At 33.0% G+C, this 17,873-nt stretch overlaps 1 protein-coding gene across 1 annotated transcript in view; it reads right to left on the bottom strand.

Moving 5' to 3' along the window:
- Nucleotides 1-17,873, bottom strand: part of LOC130635726 (small subunit processome component 20 homolog) — a 29,167-nt gene that overhangs the window by 2,411 nt on the left and 8,883 nt on the right. The window contains exons 5-25 of the mRNA XM_057445177.1: nucleotides 17,194-17,714; nucleotides 15,956-16,153; nucleotides 15,009-15,207; nucleotides 14,366-14,654; nucleotides 14,073-14,277; nucleotides 13,369-13,812; nucleotides 12,012-12,175; nucleotides 11,313-11,515; nucleotides 10,715-10,855; nucleotides 9,719-9,990; nucleotides 8,118-8,871; nucleotides 7,843-7,977; nucleotides 7,072-7,346; nucleotides 5,921-6,236; nucleotides 5,525-5,664; nucleotides 4,699-4,954; nucleotides 4,094-4,261; nucleotides 2,900-3,822; nucleotides 2,380-2,632; nucleotides 998-1,298; nucleotides 169-326 (exon numbers count right to left, since the gene is read on the bottom strand). Coding sequence (XP_057301160.1) covers nucleotides 169-326; nucleotides 998-1,298; nucleotides 2,380-2,632; nucleotides 2,900-3,822; nucleotides 4,094-4,261; nucleotides 4,699-4,954; nucleotides 5,525-5,664; nucleotides 5,921-6,236; nucleotides 7,072-7,346; nucleotides 7,843-7,977; nucleotides 8,118-8,871; nucleotides 9,719-9,990; nucleotides 10,715-10,855; nucleotides 11,313-11,515; nucleotides 12,012-12,175; nucleotides 13,369-13,812; nucleotides 14,073-14,277; nucleotides 14,366-14,654; nucleotides 15,009-15,207; nucleotides 15,956-16,153; nucleotides 17,194-17,714 — 6,315 coding nt within the window. The remainder of the gene's footprint in view (nucleotides 1-168; nucleotides 327-997; nucleotides 1,299-2,379; nucleotides 2,633-2,899; nucleotides 3,823-4,093; nucleotides 4,262-4,698; nucleotides 4,955-5,524; nucleotides 5,665-5,920; nucleotides 6,237-7,071; nucleotides 7,347-7,842; nucleotides 7,978-8,117; nucleotides 8,872-9,718; nucleotides 9,991-10,714; nucleotides 10,856-11,312; nucleotides 11,516-12,011; nucleotides 12,176-13,368; nucleotides 13,813-14,072; nucleotides 14,278-14,365; nucleotides 14,655-15,008; nucleotides 15,208-15,955; nucleotides 16,154-17,193; nucleotides 17,715-17,873) is intronic.

The raw sequence follows: 17,873 nt of genomic DNA on the forward strand, positions 1-17,873 counted from the left end.
CTTAAACACTGCACTGTTAGCTGACTGACTAGCTGACTGACTAGCTGACTCACTGACTAGCTGATTGAACGGCTAGTAGTCTAGCTGACTGACTGACCAGCTGACTGTCTGGTTGACTTTCTTTTTTTTTATTTAATTATCCTGTAAAAAATATTTAATTATCCAAACCTTTGTTTTTAAATCGACAGCAAGATATTGTTTACTCAATGATTCAGATGAGTCTACCAGTTCATTTGGTGTAGATGAGGCGAAATATAAACTGTACAACTGAGAGGCAGCGAGACGAATCCATACGTGTGAATGTAGTAAGAGGTCTTGAATCAACTCTAAAAAATAAAAAAAGCGTGGTTAGTTGATTATACTATAATTTTAGAGTATTAAAACCACCTTACTTCTGAAATATTTTGAGCTCTGTTGATGAACTTTGCAGAAATACAGTACATCATAAAAAAACAATTAGCAGGGTTACTTCTTCAAGTCAGCAAATTTGCTATGACGTCATTAAATTTGCTATGACGTCATTAAATTTGCTATGACGTCATTAAATTTGCTATGACGTCATTAAATTTGCTATGACGTCATCATTTTTCTGCTTTAGGAGCTGACAATTATGAGTTACTGAGCTTTGTTTGTGAACTTCGTTTGCCAAACAGCTCTTATATAATTTCCCTTCATAATATCGTCACTTGGGACTTGTGAACTTTAAGTAACAGCAATGCTAAACAATGAGGATATTTTTCCGAACCTCATTTAAAACATAATTGTCATAGAAACTCTGAAAATAAGATTTCAATTTCATTTTGAGAAAGCGGTCACTAAGTCTTTGGAGTATTTTTCAACTTGTAGTTAATAAGGTGATTCGGTGATTGAATCCAGGTGGTGGTGTCTCTTTCAAACAGAACAGGGAATGTTTCAAGTAACGTAAGGAGAATCTACAATACAATTGTCTAAAACAGGCCAAACCTTGAGCTAATCATACAAACTTACAACACCTTACCCCAAAGACAGATCAATGACGTAGAATACTCCGAGTTCGTCATCAACAATTCTGGTAACATGAATATCTTCCCCAAACAGGTGAGAGCATTATGAAGCAGTTTATCGGCGGATTTATTGTTACCGACAGCGTCTTGCCCGTCCTCCTCCTCATCATCTTCATCGTTGTTATCATCCTCCACGCCAGTTTGTAGTGCAGATGTGATCACAGGTAAAATCGAATCAATACGACGTTGAAAAGATTGACCTTCTGCTTCAACGAACATGCCAGCTATTTGCAGCGATACCTGCTTGAGTAGGATCTAAGGAAAAAGACGTTCAATAGCGATCAGAAGTTAATAGTTCACACGCTTCTCTGCGCGTAAATAAACTCCATTCTAGTCTCTATGATTGCTATATTTTTGAGAGCGTTTTGAATAGGTGGTGGCTTACTGATAGTAACACGTCGCTAGCTATCATTATTTAATAACAGCTAACTCCATGGATCTTTTATTATGTCACAACTATTCTTTGATCGCCCAAACGTTTTTCTTGATAATCTTAAGACTCACATGTTAACTCGCTCCTAGGTTAAATTAACTACATCGTTCTCTCCAACCATATTTAATGAATTTCACTCAGTTTAATGCAATTGTTTTAAGTCATTGTACGGTCCTACAAGTTTTGTAGGACCCTAAACGACATAATTTTTGGAGCATGTGGCAACGTAGTGCGGTAGCATTCAACGCAGGACTTAAGAAGACTCTAAAACTACTCGATCTTAAGGAACAAAAATTCCAAACGCCAATATCTGATGTTCTTGTATCAATAAAATGGAAAAATGCTATTCTTATTTACTTTTTGTTATTGTGAAATATAATGGAGAATCAAAGATAACTATTGATGGAGGATTGATTGAACTGGCACTTTCCAAAGACTTATCTTCCTTTATTTCTTTTTTGTCGATAAGTAAGAAAAAAATAGTGGATTTCATACAAAGCAACCAAAATAAGGCATACTAATCGGTGGCGTGGTTATCCCGTCCATTATTTACCGTATTTCGTGTGTCTCGCTACTGCAGTTACCATTTTGCGTCACAGACAGACGTATACGGGTATTATAATATAGACTAGCCGTTAACCCGTGGAAAAATCCATTGGTCGCCCGTCCTTTATATATCGCATTTCGTGTTTCCGTAACAGGACGCGTCTTCGCGGACACAAAGACAAAATACGGCTAGTATTAGAGAGATGTACGTCTAGTAAAGGACCAGCGGAAAGTGCAGCTGCTTACCAACACACTTGAAATTTGATTTTACAGAAACCAAAAGAACTGTATAACAAGTTGAACTTAAATATGTATCATATTGAAATCCATAACATCAGCAATGTTAAAAAATATTACCTTTTCTTGTTGGGACCATGTAACAACCATATCAAACAGTTGATCTTTGATCTTCGAATCACTATTCTGTATTAACAATCTCACTACTCCTGCCGCCATCTTACGACAAACTGTCGAGTCATCGTTTACCAACATCATAACAAGAGGGATGAAAAAGTAACCAGCATATTCGAGGATCATACGTTCTGGAAAATTTTTTACAATTGACGAGAGCATTTCCAAGGTTGATAATCTTCCAACTAAGTCCTCGTAACTGAAACACACAAAAACGAAATCAGCTACACATCTTTTTTATGGGTGAAAACATTCCCATTATTTGAGCCTGAATATGCTTTAAGCGTTATGCTCATTAAAAAACATCCATCTAGGGTGACCACTGAAACATTTCGTTGTCAATTTGACAATATGTATCTTTCCCACCTCTTGCCCAATATCAGTTAAGTACCAAATTCATATGAGAGAAAAGCATATACATGTGAAAACAACAAAAACAAACGAACAAAAAAATCAGAATTTTCACCTTAAATGTGTCACATAAAAATTTAAATAGTGGACAATTTTCTTTCCCAGAGGATAATCCAACATATACTGTAGCATAAGCTGTCTACATTGCGTCCTAGTGACATCATCACTGTCTCGAACAGATAATTCAGCTATCTTCGCCATCACCTCATGCATCTCTGGAACGACTAATTTGCGCGAGAGAATAGCTTTTAGCAAAGGTAATGCTGTCGATTGTCGCGACGTATCGTATATGTCCTCCTCTACGAAGGAGAGCAGTAAATGTAGCTGTTTGTTGGTTACATGCATGTCTTCATAGTCACGAATGAGAACCGTCATTGTCTTGAATGATGTCATCACAAGATCAAAATTTTCCCCTTTACCAGCGCCCGCCTTGGCGTATTTCTTCAAAATCTTAAACAACTGTCGAGCTAGTATTGGGGCAGATTCTTTCATCGATGGAAGAGGAAATTTGATCAGGAAGGAGATACATCGCATGGTGAGAATGATAACTTTGATATACTTTGATGTAATGCTTGACAGAAGGATTCTCACAAACGGATCAAGCATTTTTACATGAGTATCATCAGAGCGTGAAAACTTCTGTCGTTTAAGACCAGTATGAAGTAGCTGCAGTCCAAACTCCATGACAACGTGTTCATTGGTTATCTTGCTTACTCCTGGCAGCTTACCTCCTCTTGTGGGTATCTCAGGGACAAGGTAGATATCTTCTCTAACGTATTCACCCTCCTTCCTGTCGCTATGATCACCGTCTTCCTTTTTATTTAGCATCTGTGGGAGAGTGTTCGAGATGATTCCATGGATAAATACTAGCAAGTCTTCTACTTGAACACCTTTGTTATTTTGTAAGCCTAAGGCAACACGGCGCAGAGATTCTTCCACCTTTCGACTTGTTTTGTGATTCTGTGTTGATTCAAGCACCTGAAAAAAAATTGGTTGGGAAGGTTAAACCGAATGTCATACAGTAAGTTTACTAAAAAAATACTTGTAGTTAAACAGAAGGAGAGTAAACATTAACTGAAGTGTATAAAATATGTGTGAAGGAATATATATCTAAAGGATAATGTGAAACCACCTTATAACAACAAGTCTACTAAGGAAAGTAAAAAAAAATTGCAATGGAAGGCAACATAATTAGAACCTCTTTACCATAACAACAAAAGAAAATGCTTGAAGACAAAACAATTCATACCCCTTTTAGTGGTGTGATAACCTTCCCTATGCAGCCACTTGAAACAAATTTAGCAATAATCTCTAGACTTTCATTCGACTTGTGCGATCTCGCTTCCATTAATTTACCAGTGATACCAGCAACATTTTTCTCTTCACTAACCTCACCATAAAGCTCCTCGATTACAACCTGAAAAGTACAGTCAAACACAATACCTTTGAGGAACTAAAATTTAGAAAAAAACACAAAATATAATTACAAAGTTTTTCATTTACCACCATAAAATCTTGAAAGAACGTTGTAAGAAAACAAGTTGCACGAAATTTTCATGTATTTTGCGTAATCAAAGAAAAAAGTAATCAAATCTCGTTGAATTTAGTATAAAAGGAACTCATTCAGAAATGCTACTGATTTGAGCTTGTTTTGGGAAAAATGGCATCATCTTGTCCTTTCCACTATTGTTTTAAAAAAGGATTTTTAAGAAAGGTTAAGCAATCAAATCTTGAAGTACGCAACTATCGAATATTTGATAAAATACAACTTTTAAATCAAGCATCAAAATACTAATGACTCATATTGTCTGAATTCTTTTACAAAGAGCTCTCGATACTATCAAAAAATGATACCTCCATCATGGCTTCCACACAATTATCCAAATCACCAGTCACTAACATGTCATGCATGGATTCCAGCAATGAATGAAGAGTATAGCCGAGTATATGCAACTGATAACCTCGCAAAAGAACACTCCTCATTTCTTTTACCACCATTGGAAAGTATGCAGCGCTCAGTGATTGGCAAATTCTTTTTAATGTGTCTCGTGCCATGTCTCTCACATCTCGCGCATGGCTTCGAAGTGCTTGAGACACTCGTAACAGCAAACTGAAAAAAATATACTCAGAATATTATATTCATTGATTACAGTTTAGTTAAATTTATATCAAGCCAGTGTTGTTAAGCCTGTATGAATATGGTTTATCTATATTATAATACCCGCATACGTCTGTCTGTCTATCACGCAAAATGGTAGCTTAGCTGCGCAAGTAGCGAGACGCACGCAATGCGGTATAAAAAGGACAGGCGAACCCGTGGATTTTTTCACGGGCTTACCACTAGTAATAATAATTTACTCTTATTTCACTATCCTATAATTCACTTAAAACCTTTCATGTAACTGTATCTTTATCATTTTGACATTGAAGTGTCATTTATTTTCTCAGCAAGTTAATGATTAAAAGGTCAAATTGAACAAAAAAAACCTGGAATTAGGCCCATATTTTACAGCACACACGACCAATACTGAGATTAAGATTAAATCACGTTATTTAACAAGAGAAGGTAACAGTCTTTGAAATATAGATAGAATGCATTGCACAAACATCCAGGCTAGAATAGGGAAATAACAATACTTCTTGTCTTGCAAAATTGAAACTTATCTGCCTAAAAACTTACCCTGGTAAATGAACATGCAGTGTTGCTTTCGGTAAATGTTGTAGCAGCTTCACCATTGCAAGCGCCATTGGAACCTTCATAATTTCTTCTTCATCTTCTTCTTTATTGTGACTCATCTTGTGAAAATCAGCAATGCGAGACTATATGTAAAAATTGGTTTATTGAAAATGATTTCAAAACTAACATTAGGAAGGAATAACTCCTGGATGTTTTATTTGTATCGCAATTTTAACAACAAGAGGTGTCACAGATTTAACACTTCATAACTTTGGGAGAGTTTGTGAGAACTTAGGTTTCAGCTCAAATTTTAGGAAAAAACACTATTTAAGGACGGATTGTGCAACGACGAATTTCAGGAGCAACAGTTATAAAAATGTTCCGCTCTGCTGCGCGTACCTTCTTTTTTAAAAAGAATTGAAGTTGCGGGAATATCTTCGACAACAGTGCATTGTGTATACGCTGAGCTGCTTCGACATCAATTGCAGCACTTTGTCTATCTATCCCCTTGTTAATAGTTTCATTTTCCCACTCAACATCAACGTCATCCTCATCCTCATCATTATCATCATCATATTCTCCACTTTCTTCTTCAATTTTTTTCTCAGTGGTCTTTTCTACTGCTGGTTGAAGCATGACTGCTTTCACTTGATCTCCATCAGCTTTAAGACACGACAAATCGAAATTGAAGTTGTTAAGGATGACAACAATAACCCTATAAAAACAAGTTCATACTTTTACTTATTACTGAAATAATTTGAAGCAGGATTTCTACGAGGCGAAATGTCAATGGCGAATTCAGTGGCAAATTACCATTCAAATATTGTTTTTCACAAGAACAAAAATCATTTAACGAATTTAATATACTGAATGTAACACTCTTTTCAGCATTAAAAACAAAATAATTATTGTCAGTTCTTTTTAGTAAAGAGTTTCTAACTATAAACGCTAATGATTAGAAACTGTTTCTTATTTTCAGTATAGCTAATTTTTTGAAGCAAAATCAAGACAAACGAAACTGCGCATGTTTGGATCCATTTCTATGTCGAATTCACCATCTAATTCACATTGTGGGAATACTCATAAAAATCGAGAAATTTTATGTTCTGCAGTATCGCAACACAACACTGACAGATGCCACGTAATGTGCTTCAATAAAAAACTTTTGATTTTGTGATTTCGCGTTTGTCTTGTAACTTTACTATCTTACAAGACAAATTTTCACAAAACTGCAAAATTTAATTTAAATTCAAAATAATATATTTTTATGAATAAAATTTCATTCACAATTTCATTGAAATTTTATGAATTTCAATGAAAGTAAGAATTTTGCTATTTGATATGAACAATATTATTTGTTTCTGGGAAAGTTACTGACATTTAAGCATAATATACATTCCATTGTACCTATCAATATGCATTCTTAAAAAGGGCATGAGTAATAACTAAGAGTGTAAATTGCCTACCATGTTTGCTTTTACAATAATGGAACAACAAACAAACAAGGAGGATGTTTTATAAGCAATCAACAAATACAAAAAGATAACCACCTGATTATAGTTTTTTGATTACGTTTGTCCTTCCTCATCACTTTCAAGTAATTCTTCAATATGTGAGAATATTTTGCCCATGGTAAGCACTTCACAATGGAGCCTATTGTTGTTATTGTCTCACTGAGTAGATTGTGATCTTTAGTTGTTGCTAAACTGTCGAATATAACATGACTGATCATCGGAATGAGAAAACTGAACATGTTTGAAACAGAAAGTTTTTGGTCTTCACAGAGTTTCGATAACTGATGTAAAGCACGTATTCTTCGGTGCACCTACAGATGGACAATAAGAATAAAAATGAACTTCTAAAGCATAAAAAAATTGCAAAAACAAAAAAATATACCTAATTAAGATTAAAAGCAACACGAATGCCTTGGGTTCACAATATTTTAATAATTTGTAAATAAAATTGTAAATGAAACTCTAACAGGTCTTTGGAAGTTCCATTAAAAATTCTTAATACCAACTTACCAATATTAACAACAACTTATATACTTAGAATAAATTTCTAAAAGCAAAATTACATGTACTACCGTTTGATTTTTTATTTAAGCATGCTTTTGCTTTTACAAAATTTATACATTGAGTATATTTTATCAACTTTATAATAACTTAAGAATTTAAGTGAAGTGAGAGCACCTTTCAGGTAGTGCATGTGGCAAGATTTGTAAAGCCTATTTTAAAGTATGCAATTATTACAACAACAACAACAACAACAACAACAACAACTACCACAACAATGAAATTACAACATAAGCATGCACATACCTGAATATGTTTTATATTTTCAAAGAAATCAGTTTCGGGGTCATTGGAAGACAAAAACTTCATGTCGTTGAAACTATCTTTATCAAATGTTTTAACAACCAATGACAAAAGGTTGATGAATTCCAAGCGAGTCGCCTAAATGTATTATGCATCGGCGTTAAAACAATGTTAAAACTTTTAACGTTACGTTTATAATGATGCCAATCCAAAGTACGACCCAAACCGTTCTGAAATAACAAAGCATTCTTTAAAAAAAAACATGACCTAAAATATACCTGCTTTTTGCTTTTCAGTCCTAGCTTGATGGCTGGCAACAGAGTCTTCATAACAACTTCGTTAAACATGTCATCCATATTCTGTACAACCAAATGAAGAAGTTTTTCTATGCAACTTGATGAGGCGTCTCGAAGTGACAAGTCGTCTGTGGTGATCATAAAGTGCAATGTATTAAACATAATTGGTAAGACTTGCTTGCACGACCAGGAATTTGACTCAACACATGCATTGATATTTCGAAAAGCTTGTAGCCTTCTGTCATAGTCAGGTTCGTCCAATCTCTTTGGATCCCATGCATTTAAATCGTTCACCAAAGCAGCAACTTTTGATATTTCTGCATTGTTTTTTGACATACCCACATACACTTGGCATAATACCTCACGCGGAACACGTGCAGAAAACACAGAAAACAAGCAAGGGATTAATTGCAAATATTCCTCAGTCGATTCAACAAAAGGCAGCAGATTCTTGATTGTGGTAACAATATGCAATTGAGTATCTTCTCCATCAATGTACTGCAGCAATGGAAATAATATTTTTATCAAAACATTGCACTGTCCTGTATCAGTGACAAACTCGCTGATGCTAGATAACACAGCTAATTGTATAGGAGGTACAATGCGACCAATTTTTTGCTTCGATCGAAAGTTAAATCTTTTGGTGTTTGTTAACAAAGCATTACTGAGATATTTTAATAATTCTGATACGTAAGGTTTGATGATTTTGATACCCAATCTCTCCTTTTCAGTGAAGCTAAAATAAAACACAATTCACTTCAGTTATTTCTTACTCTTGGTGTCTTCAGAAATGGTATGTGGTATGTGTTTTACCATTCTTGGTAAGCGTATTAATTTACTGAAGCAATATCACCTATGTGTAAAACACAACATTTAGCCAATTACTATTATTATTATCGAAATTATTTACCCAGGATAGCCCTTTCAGTTCCTTTTTGGAATAAGGATCCTGCGAAGGAGGTCCTAGTGCATTTAAAGCTCCCATTTAAGCTATGAAAGCCGTGCAAGCACATCAACTGCTTAACTAGACAACCGCCTAAGATATCAATCCTATTCTCGTGCTGTTAGCTAAACAGAAAGGATGGATTCACGCTTTTATAGTGTTTGGCATGACTCGGCTAGGGTCCGAAACCCAAGACCTCGCGCACTGGAAGCGACGGCTCCCCCACAAGGCTACCAGTTGGTTAAAAATCATTATTTCTAAGCAATATTTGTAGTCTTTTAAGCATAATCTCGAAGGCCAAAGTATTTCTGTTCTGCAAATTAATACTACTGTTTATAAAATTTCTAAATGCGTATTATGAAACAGGACTTGGTCAACCAAGCTTTCCGAACTGAGGAGTGGATAACGGCATCCAAAAACCTTCAAACCACATCTCCTAAACTGTTCATCAAAAGCACATGAACATATACAATATTTTGATCAGTTTTCCAAGCCATACACAATGAAAAAAAACAGCCTGATAAATTTTTAAAAAAATGATTGTGTATTGACAAGTCATAGCTTTCTTCTTTCTAAGTGGATAATAGTTATTTAAAATATTTGCAAAACAGAAGAAAGTAAATTGACACAAAACACACACCTTGATTCAGTTTCAATTTTTGTTCCATTCATTCCAGTTTCATCAAAATTACTGGCCTTAAGTAAGTTGCTGGAAATCAACATAATCTCCTTTTCCATTTCATTGCTTAGCGAAGGTTGTTTTATCATCTCGTACACACAACCAACTAGCGACATTCCTTTATCATTAACTTTGCACAGTAGTGGATGAAAACGATTATTTTTACTCCAAGTTATTACCAAGTGAAAAAGTGGCGTTGCATTTTGTACAGAATCACTAACCATTTGATTCAACTATATAAAACAAAAAAAATTAAAACTTGCAATTCAATCTTATATAGAGGTTGAAAGTATTTTTGTTAGGTCTCGCCCTTGTGAAGTCAAATATAAAATATTTTTGAAGTCAGCTTGAACACCAGATCCAGCAGGAGTTTGTTTATATGGTGCAGTTAATTTCTCTAAAAGAAACTGTTTTGGATATTATTTGAATACAAAAAACATGTTTCTAAATTAGTCAATTTCTAAAGTAATAGGCATATTTCGTTTGTCTGTCTGCAAGAAAGAGTTGTTACATATATGTTTTAACAATCAAATTCCCTTGCATTTCTCTTCATATAATATTATATATAATATAATTTTTTAATTTTGCATAAAAAATAAAGCCTAAAATTTTCAAAATCAGAAAATGTTCATAATCATAAGAAAGTGGAGGCATTGGTAAATTCATTTAACAACAGCATGTGTAAAAGAAAGATAACATTTTTTGCTCACAATTGTTTATATATTGTTTTTGAAAGACACTTTTTACGGAACTTCTAATTTCTCTGCAGTATGTATAAACAGTTTCAGATTTTCAGACCAAACTATGGATTTATACACTGCTAATAGGACATTCCAAGCAATAAAAAATAACCACCTTAGATTTTTTGGTATAAACATTTGAGCTGACACTTGTTAAATTTTTCAATTTAACAAGCGTAAGCTCAATAGTAATCTATAGGAAGTTGTGTCTACTAACCTGGGGCCAGACAGCTGCAGCAAATATTTCTTCAATATAGTGTTGGTAGTCGAACTCTGGCAGAAGATTAAATATTTCAACCAATTTCATTATACCAAGATGCCTTGTATCTTTTAGCCTTCCAATTACTGAGGGCTTTATCTAAAAAGAAATATTAACATTCACAACAAACAGAAAAACTCAGAATGTTATCTTTACACAAATTTTAATCAGACAGGCTTTGGTAAAAACACATGCTATTTAGCCTATTTTTTTCAAAAAAACTTTTTTTTGACTAATTTATAATTTTAGTTTTTTCTAAGCTAAATTCTCTGGGATCAATTCCCCTTTAAGAAAATATTGATTTCCCCTTTGTTGTTTGTTCCCTTTTTTATTGTTTGCTAGAAGTTTTACATTCCTAAAAATACAAATAAAAATACATTCCTAAAAATGTTTTTATTACTATTTCATCAAGCTATTATGCTTGTCCTACACATTTAATAAATTTCAGCTTGATGATTATAAACTTTCAGATCACATTTTTTGATTGATAAACGTTAGACATGCCATAAACATTAGATAAATATTTTAAGAAAGATTGAATTTAGGAGCTACAAACCATGTCTTTTTTGTCTTTTAAGCACATTGAACATTCCCATATTAGCTTCAGTAACGTGCTGAATAAAACATGAAAGTATGGCGAAATAATTTTGGTAAGACGAGAAATAACATTTGAGAGCATGTTAAGAAATCCAGTTTGTTTACGCATTGGAACAATAGAAGATAAATCGATTGAAGCATCTTTATCTGTAATGGTCAATTCTAAAAACATCAACAGACAGTAATTCATACACCAAAAAATTACTTTAAATCAAGGTAAACCAAAGCATAATTAAGCCTGTGTAAAAAGTGTTATTTTGTGTTAGATTGAGAAATAGGAAGTGAAATTAAAAGATCTTGATAAAAAACTGTCTCAGAGACAGAATCACTACGCATACGTAGGATTGGGGATCTTGGTCGAATCAGAATTCTAAGGCACTTTAAGAGTATTGAAAAGAAAAATTGATGCAGGTGAGACTAACCTCTTAAGGAAAGGTCTGCGGTAAACTCAGAAAGACTTGGCAAGAGATGACAGTTTGCTGTATAGAAATTTGGTTTCACCATGCAAGAATTATTAAAAACAAAGCTTTTTTAAACCATACAAGAAATATCAGAATACCCAGATTCTGTTTTTTTGTTGCTTATGACTAAAGGATGAACAAGGGATACATATTTAATTACCCGTAATAGTAATAAAATAATCTCTAAGAATAGTTACCTTGTCTATTTAAGAAAGGTTTCATAATCAAATCGATAAACGTTTTTATTTCTGTATCAGCACAATTTGATAAAAACTGCATAATAATATTTCTTCGAGTTGAGAGGGAAGACTTTCCACTGTTACCAAGTCCAGTTTTTCTTTGTAGTTTACCATACAACAACCTGTACAAAATATTTGCAGACAATTTTTAATATTTGACTGGACAGAGAGAGCTCAGAGTAGTAGGTACACACTTAGTGTGATAAAAACATCAAGTCTAGAATCATCCAAAAACTAAAATATATATTAAACATGACCAGTCTTACTAAATAACTAGGACAAGAGGAAAGAAAATAAGAAAAGCAAAACAATCCTTTTCCAGTCTTTTAACCCCTTAAGCGTTATGACGAGTTAACTCGCCCGGCAAAATTTTTGGAAATACGCTAATGCTGAGTTAATTCATCAAAATGAATATCATCTTTAGGCCTGATAAGTTTAATTTAAAAATTATTCCTGACTTTAAAACCATGCTGAAAAATCTTATTGCCATTCTTATTGGTGATGCAAACTTTGTTGTTTATTTATGCATCAGCAAAACAGTGCTCATAAGAATTCTGCGCCAAGCCAGTAACATATCAACATTAAATGCACACATCATTTATCAAAAGGAACAAGGAAAACTTGCGCTGTCAACTTCTCTTCTAAACTTGTATAGCAAATTGTTGTTAAGCATGGTAATAACATCAGTTGAGCGCAGGGTGGACAACCTCTTTTTAATGAAAATCCTTTGCATTTAACAGAGTGACACTTTTTACATTTGACCCCAGCTGCTCAAAAAAACCCAAACAAATCCAACTAAAACATGCATTATGTCCCACCTCCCCCTCAAAAAAAATTAAAAAAAGGTTGGTACAAGAAAATGCGTTGCGTGGTGTCACATGTTTTGAGGTGTATCGTTATTACTAATCAACTTTTTAAAAGGTTATTTCTTTTTGCTTATGACAATTGGTTTATTTTTAAAAGTGTTTTAAGAAAGTTATTAACATTATGCAAAAAATGACAATTTTCTCTAAAAAAAACAAAAAACATGATGCTATATTGTAACCCAAAAATAAACCCTAACGCTTAAGAGGTTAAATATACATTTGAAGCAAAAACTCAGTAAACATTAGTCTCAAAAATATTAGGAAAACAAAGATATTTTAAAATTTCCAGACATTCACAGATAAATTCTTTACATAAGTCACTTTTGTCATACACAATTTTGTGTTACACTGGATTTTAGAAAACTTTTTGTTGCAAATCTTTTTGACCATGGCCGTGGTATATTCATTACTAACAAATTTATTATTTTAAAACAGTTAAGCAAGCTTACCTAATTAAAATTGGCATCAACTTTTCTCTATGCTCCTGTTGTAACAATTCACTGTTACTCGAAAATAAAGTTAATTCATCCCGAAATGTTGAATCATTCATGAGCTTATCCAAATTTTCCGAGTAGGGCTTCAGGTATGGAAATTTGTATGTATGAAAGCAATTTAAGGCTAAGGTTTGTACCTCGTTGTCTTTATTTGTTAATAAATCTAAATAAATCTGGAAAAGTCTCTTCTCTTTGCTTATTGATTTAGGATCTTTAAACAAGCCAAAAAGCTTTAAATGAGCACATAAAGATTTTAATTTCATTTTGCGAAATCCTTTCAATTTATGAACTTCATTCGTCACCTGGTTTTCTTCTTCAGCAACTTTAAGTAACATGTCCTCTTCCACTCTAATGTCCTGAGTTTCAGACAGAATTTCGTCAGACAGTACATATTCGTTTCTGTGTAAACAATAAGGTGATTTTAAAATAAAAAATCTTGATAAAGTATTGGTTACAGTACAGTACAACGCAAAATAGTTTTGACGTAAGAAATTGATCTCTTCTATTATTTCCAAAAACAAAAAGATACTATTTTTTAAACATACATGGACCAAGTCTATCTCATATCCTAAATTATCTCATTGTTCAAAACGTAAACATATTTTGCAAAGGTGTAACATGATAATATTTCCAACTCCTTACTTTAATTCATTACTTACGTCATGAAGTTAAAAAACAGTGGAACAATATCTCGGGACTTTCTTTCAGCAACACCAGGAAATGAACACATTGCTTTCCACACTAATATTCTGAAGTTTAAAAAATCTGGTCTTTCATTTTTACGACTGGTCCACATCAAATTGAAGTACTTTTCGAATGTTTTATTACTGCAGGGTATGTTCAAAATAAGTTTTGGAGGAAATTCTGAAATATAAGATTAAAAAAGATAAAACAACATAAAATAACAATTTCGTAGCTGACTCAACATCAGGAAAAATAACAGAAAACATACCACACTTCTGAGCTGCATCCTGCAAAATCTCCCTCCAAATATCCCAGAATGCAATATTTCCATCAACTGCATGAGAACTGATCACCTCAATTACATGATCCCAAATTATACTGAAGTTTATAAACAAGTTACCAACTAGATATCTCAAAGCAACTTCGTAGAGGAATTGGTTGCCCTCTGAATTGTTGAACTGAAGTTGTCTCAGGTATATTAAGCGATCCCTGTATGTGTCTAGCCTAACATCTACCAACTCTGCATCGGTGCATATTTGCAACGTTTCAGATATGACCTTAAAATACAAAATACAAAAAATACAAACTACTTGCTGTTTACTTACAAAACATTTGTTACTTATATAGCATCCATATGTTGATTTTAACAATTTATAACTACTTACCTTTTGGCTATGGTAAATTTAAAACGATTTATAATTTAGATGGTGCCTTCTTAAAAGTCTTGGTTCTGTTTAAAACTTGGTTCTGAATAAAAATACCTGATACAGAAATGGTAAGTTTTGTCTTGTGAAAAAGTTTCCCATATATTTTTAGTTATAGGCTTTTGCCCTCATCTACCGACATGTGAATTATACATTAAAAATAGTATGGATTGAGTAACTGATAAAAACACCAAGAAACAAACTTACCCTGCCATAACCTTCAATATTATCAGATATGTGCTTCAAAATCATCAGTGTCAATAACCTCACTAACCGAAATGGAGAGTATAAATTTGTTTTCAAAATGTCATGTATTGTGGATAAGTTGTCTTGAATAAAAGAATTCTTCACTGTACTACAATATAGCTCAGCACATTGCAAGACGTTTTCGTTTTGTGGGTATTTTCTAAAAAAATATAAGTATCATCCACAGTTATTCTTTGCGCAGATAGGGTTTACTTGCAGTAGAATGACTTTGCAAGTGAGAACATTGCTACTGCCCCTGAAAAACTAAATACTTTTTTTTTTTGTTAAATATTTTTTTATTAATAGTTGATGATTTGACAAATGCAAAACTAAACTCTTTACAGAGGCTTAACGAAAGCATAAATTAATTTCTTTTTAGGCAAAGTAAACTTATTTGACCCTAGAAAACAACCACAGTAATAACACTAGTTTATCAGTTAAGAACATAAAAACAAAAAAATAACAAATTTAGCATTAAAGAAGTAAATCACCAGCCAATTCGTATTTGGTGGATTTTAGAAAAGTTTGTGCAGTTCCTTTTAACATTTTAAAATAATTTAGGATCATTGTTAAATATTTTACCAATCTTAGCTGTACAACCACAAAAAAATGTATTGCGTGCTAAAGTACAAGATATTTCTTTAGTCAGCCTTTCTAATTTATTTTATGATGACAAAAATTGCCAACATAAAATGGCAATTTCCTGCTTTATGACGGCAATTTATTTTCTGTTTTGTGATTACAGGCTCTCACATACAAACAACAGGTAAATTAAGTGAAAAAATTACATGCCACATAAACAAAAAAAACAATCTTCGACCCACAACATGAATTAGAAAGGCCACTCTACAACAACTGGCGTTAATAAACAAATCAAACAATTAACAAAAACGATGTTACAGTCTTGCCTCAAAAAGTTGATCATCTTTTTAACAGGAATAGCTCTACATATTTCATTCTTGTCAGAGACAACTTTACACAATACTTTTATTACATATGCCAATGTAAACAACTGTTGATCAGATAAATTACTCTTTGTATCAAATCCACAATTTACAATTTTAACAAGGATAGGATTAAGTCGTCTGACTTCTTTGTGGGATAACCTATAAATGAAAGATTTATATAAGAATTGTGAATTTTCTACAGTTGATCTGATACACAACACATTTTCCTATCCTTTGGAGGAAACAAACAAAATCATACTCAGGCTGTTACCAAATAAAGTTGTAGGAGATTTGAACACAAATGTTGATCTTAAATAAAACAAGTGACAAAAAAAGGACATCCTAATTTAGAATCGTATTGTTCAGGTGGTATTGTGTCGGTCAAATGACTACAACATATTGCATTGTATGCTGCATAATCAATGTAACATAAAAAACCGTTTTCATGCAGGCCATTTTTAAGAAATATTTTGGCATGCATGCAGCAAAAACCACATGCAAAGTGTTTTAGGTGTATTTTCATTGGTCATTGGTGCTTCATTGGTCAAACTATCACAAAATTTTGCATTTTGCATGTACTATTAAGAGCATGCCTTAATCAATCCACATGTTTGTATGGTATGCATGTGCTGTCGTACACCTCTTCTCAAAATGCTGTTCTTTAATAACTTAAATGTCAATCCAACATAAATGTTTATAAACACAATAATGCTTCAAAAACATGCCTAGGTTTGTGATTAGAATTTAAAATATTTCCAGGGGTATCTATTCAAGCAGGGGTGTTAAAAAGAGAGAGGTTGTTCAATAATTTTATTTTCTGTTGTCAAATATATATAATATCTCAATAATAATTAATACTGTCATTGTCAAACATATTAAAAGCTTGTGCAGCATTGATCGTATTTTTTCCATGAACTTGTTATAAAGATCAACATCGGCAAATTAGAATGTGTTTCACACAAAAATTCTTCAAGAGAGGTTTTATTAGATGGTGAAGCATTTTTTTAAAAAATGTTAATTTTAATCAATGAAAAAGGGGTAATCAAGAGAGGTGTTGAATAAACATATGTGTGTCTATTTGAAAATAATATATAGAACATCACAACCATGTAGTGATACAGCACAAGGCTTTGAAGTGATTAACATCGCACATTTAACCAAAGCAACAAATAGATAATATTAAGCAATAATAAACATACCTGGAATGACAAAGACATATAGCAATAACTCCAATCCACTCAACATTTGAGTCCAATGATTCAGTACTGAGCTCATCAATCAATATATCCACTACGGTTTTTTTTGTGTAACAAACTTGATGAAACACAATTAAATCAGTGTTGCTAAACTTAAATGGCTGTGTAAATAAACTTTTGTCTTGGCTGACGAAATCAGCAATAAATTGGATGGCTATTACTTTTTGTTCTGCTAAGGAATGCTCATTTTCATCCTTGGACAGTAGAATCTTGGACACATATTCTAACACAGTGCCTAAAACAATTTCATTAAATTTGACCCATGTAAAAATCGAGTAGCAAAACTGTAATTTGATTGATACACTGATTTGATCTTTAAATACATAAGTATAGCATAATGCTGTTAGGTCTTTGTCTGATATGTCTGAAGTTGAATAATGTATAAACGATGTTAACAACTTTGATATGGATATTTCCGTAATTTCTTCTGAGAAATCACCTGAAGACATTAATGCCAGCATAACCTAAAAAAAAGATTAAAATTATACACTCAAAAGTAATGCAATTAACATTCAATAATTAATACACTTAAATCCATGACAGCATAGTAAAAAAAACTTCCAATGCAGAAGGTTCAAGTTCTTCAAAATCATAACGGCAACTATAGTAATGTGCATCAGTCC

Source organism: Hydractinia symbiolongicarpus, chromosome 3, assembly GCF_029227915.1.
Source record: "Hydractinia symbiolongicarpus strain clone_291-10 chromosome 3, HSymV2.1, whole genome shotgun sequence".
NCBI classification, from domain to species: Eukaryota; Metazoa; Cnidaria; class Hydrozoa; order Anthoathecata; family Hydractiniidae; genus Hydractinia; species Hydractinia symbiolongicarpus.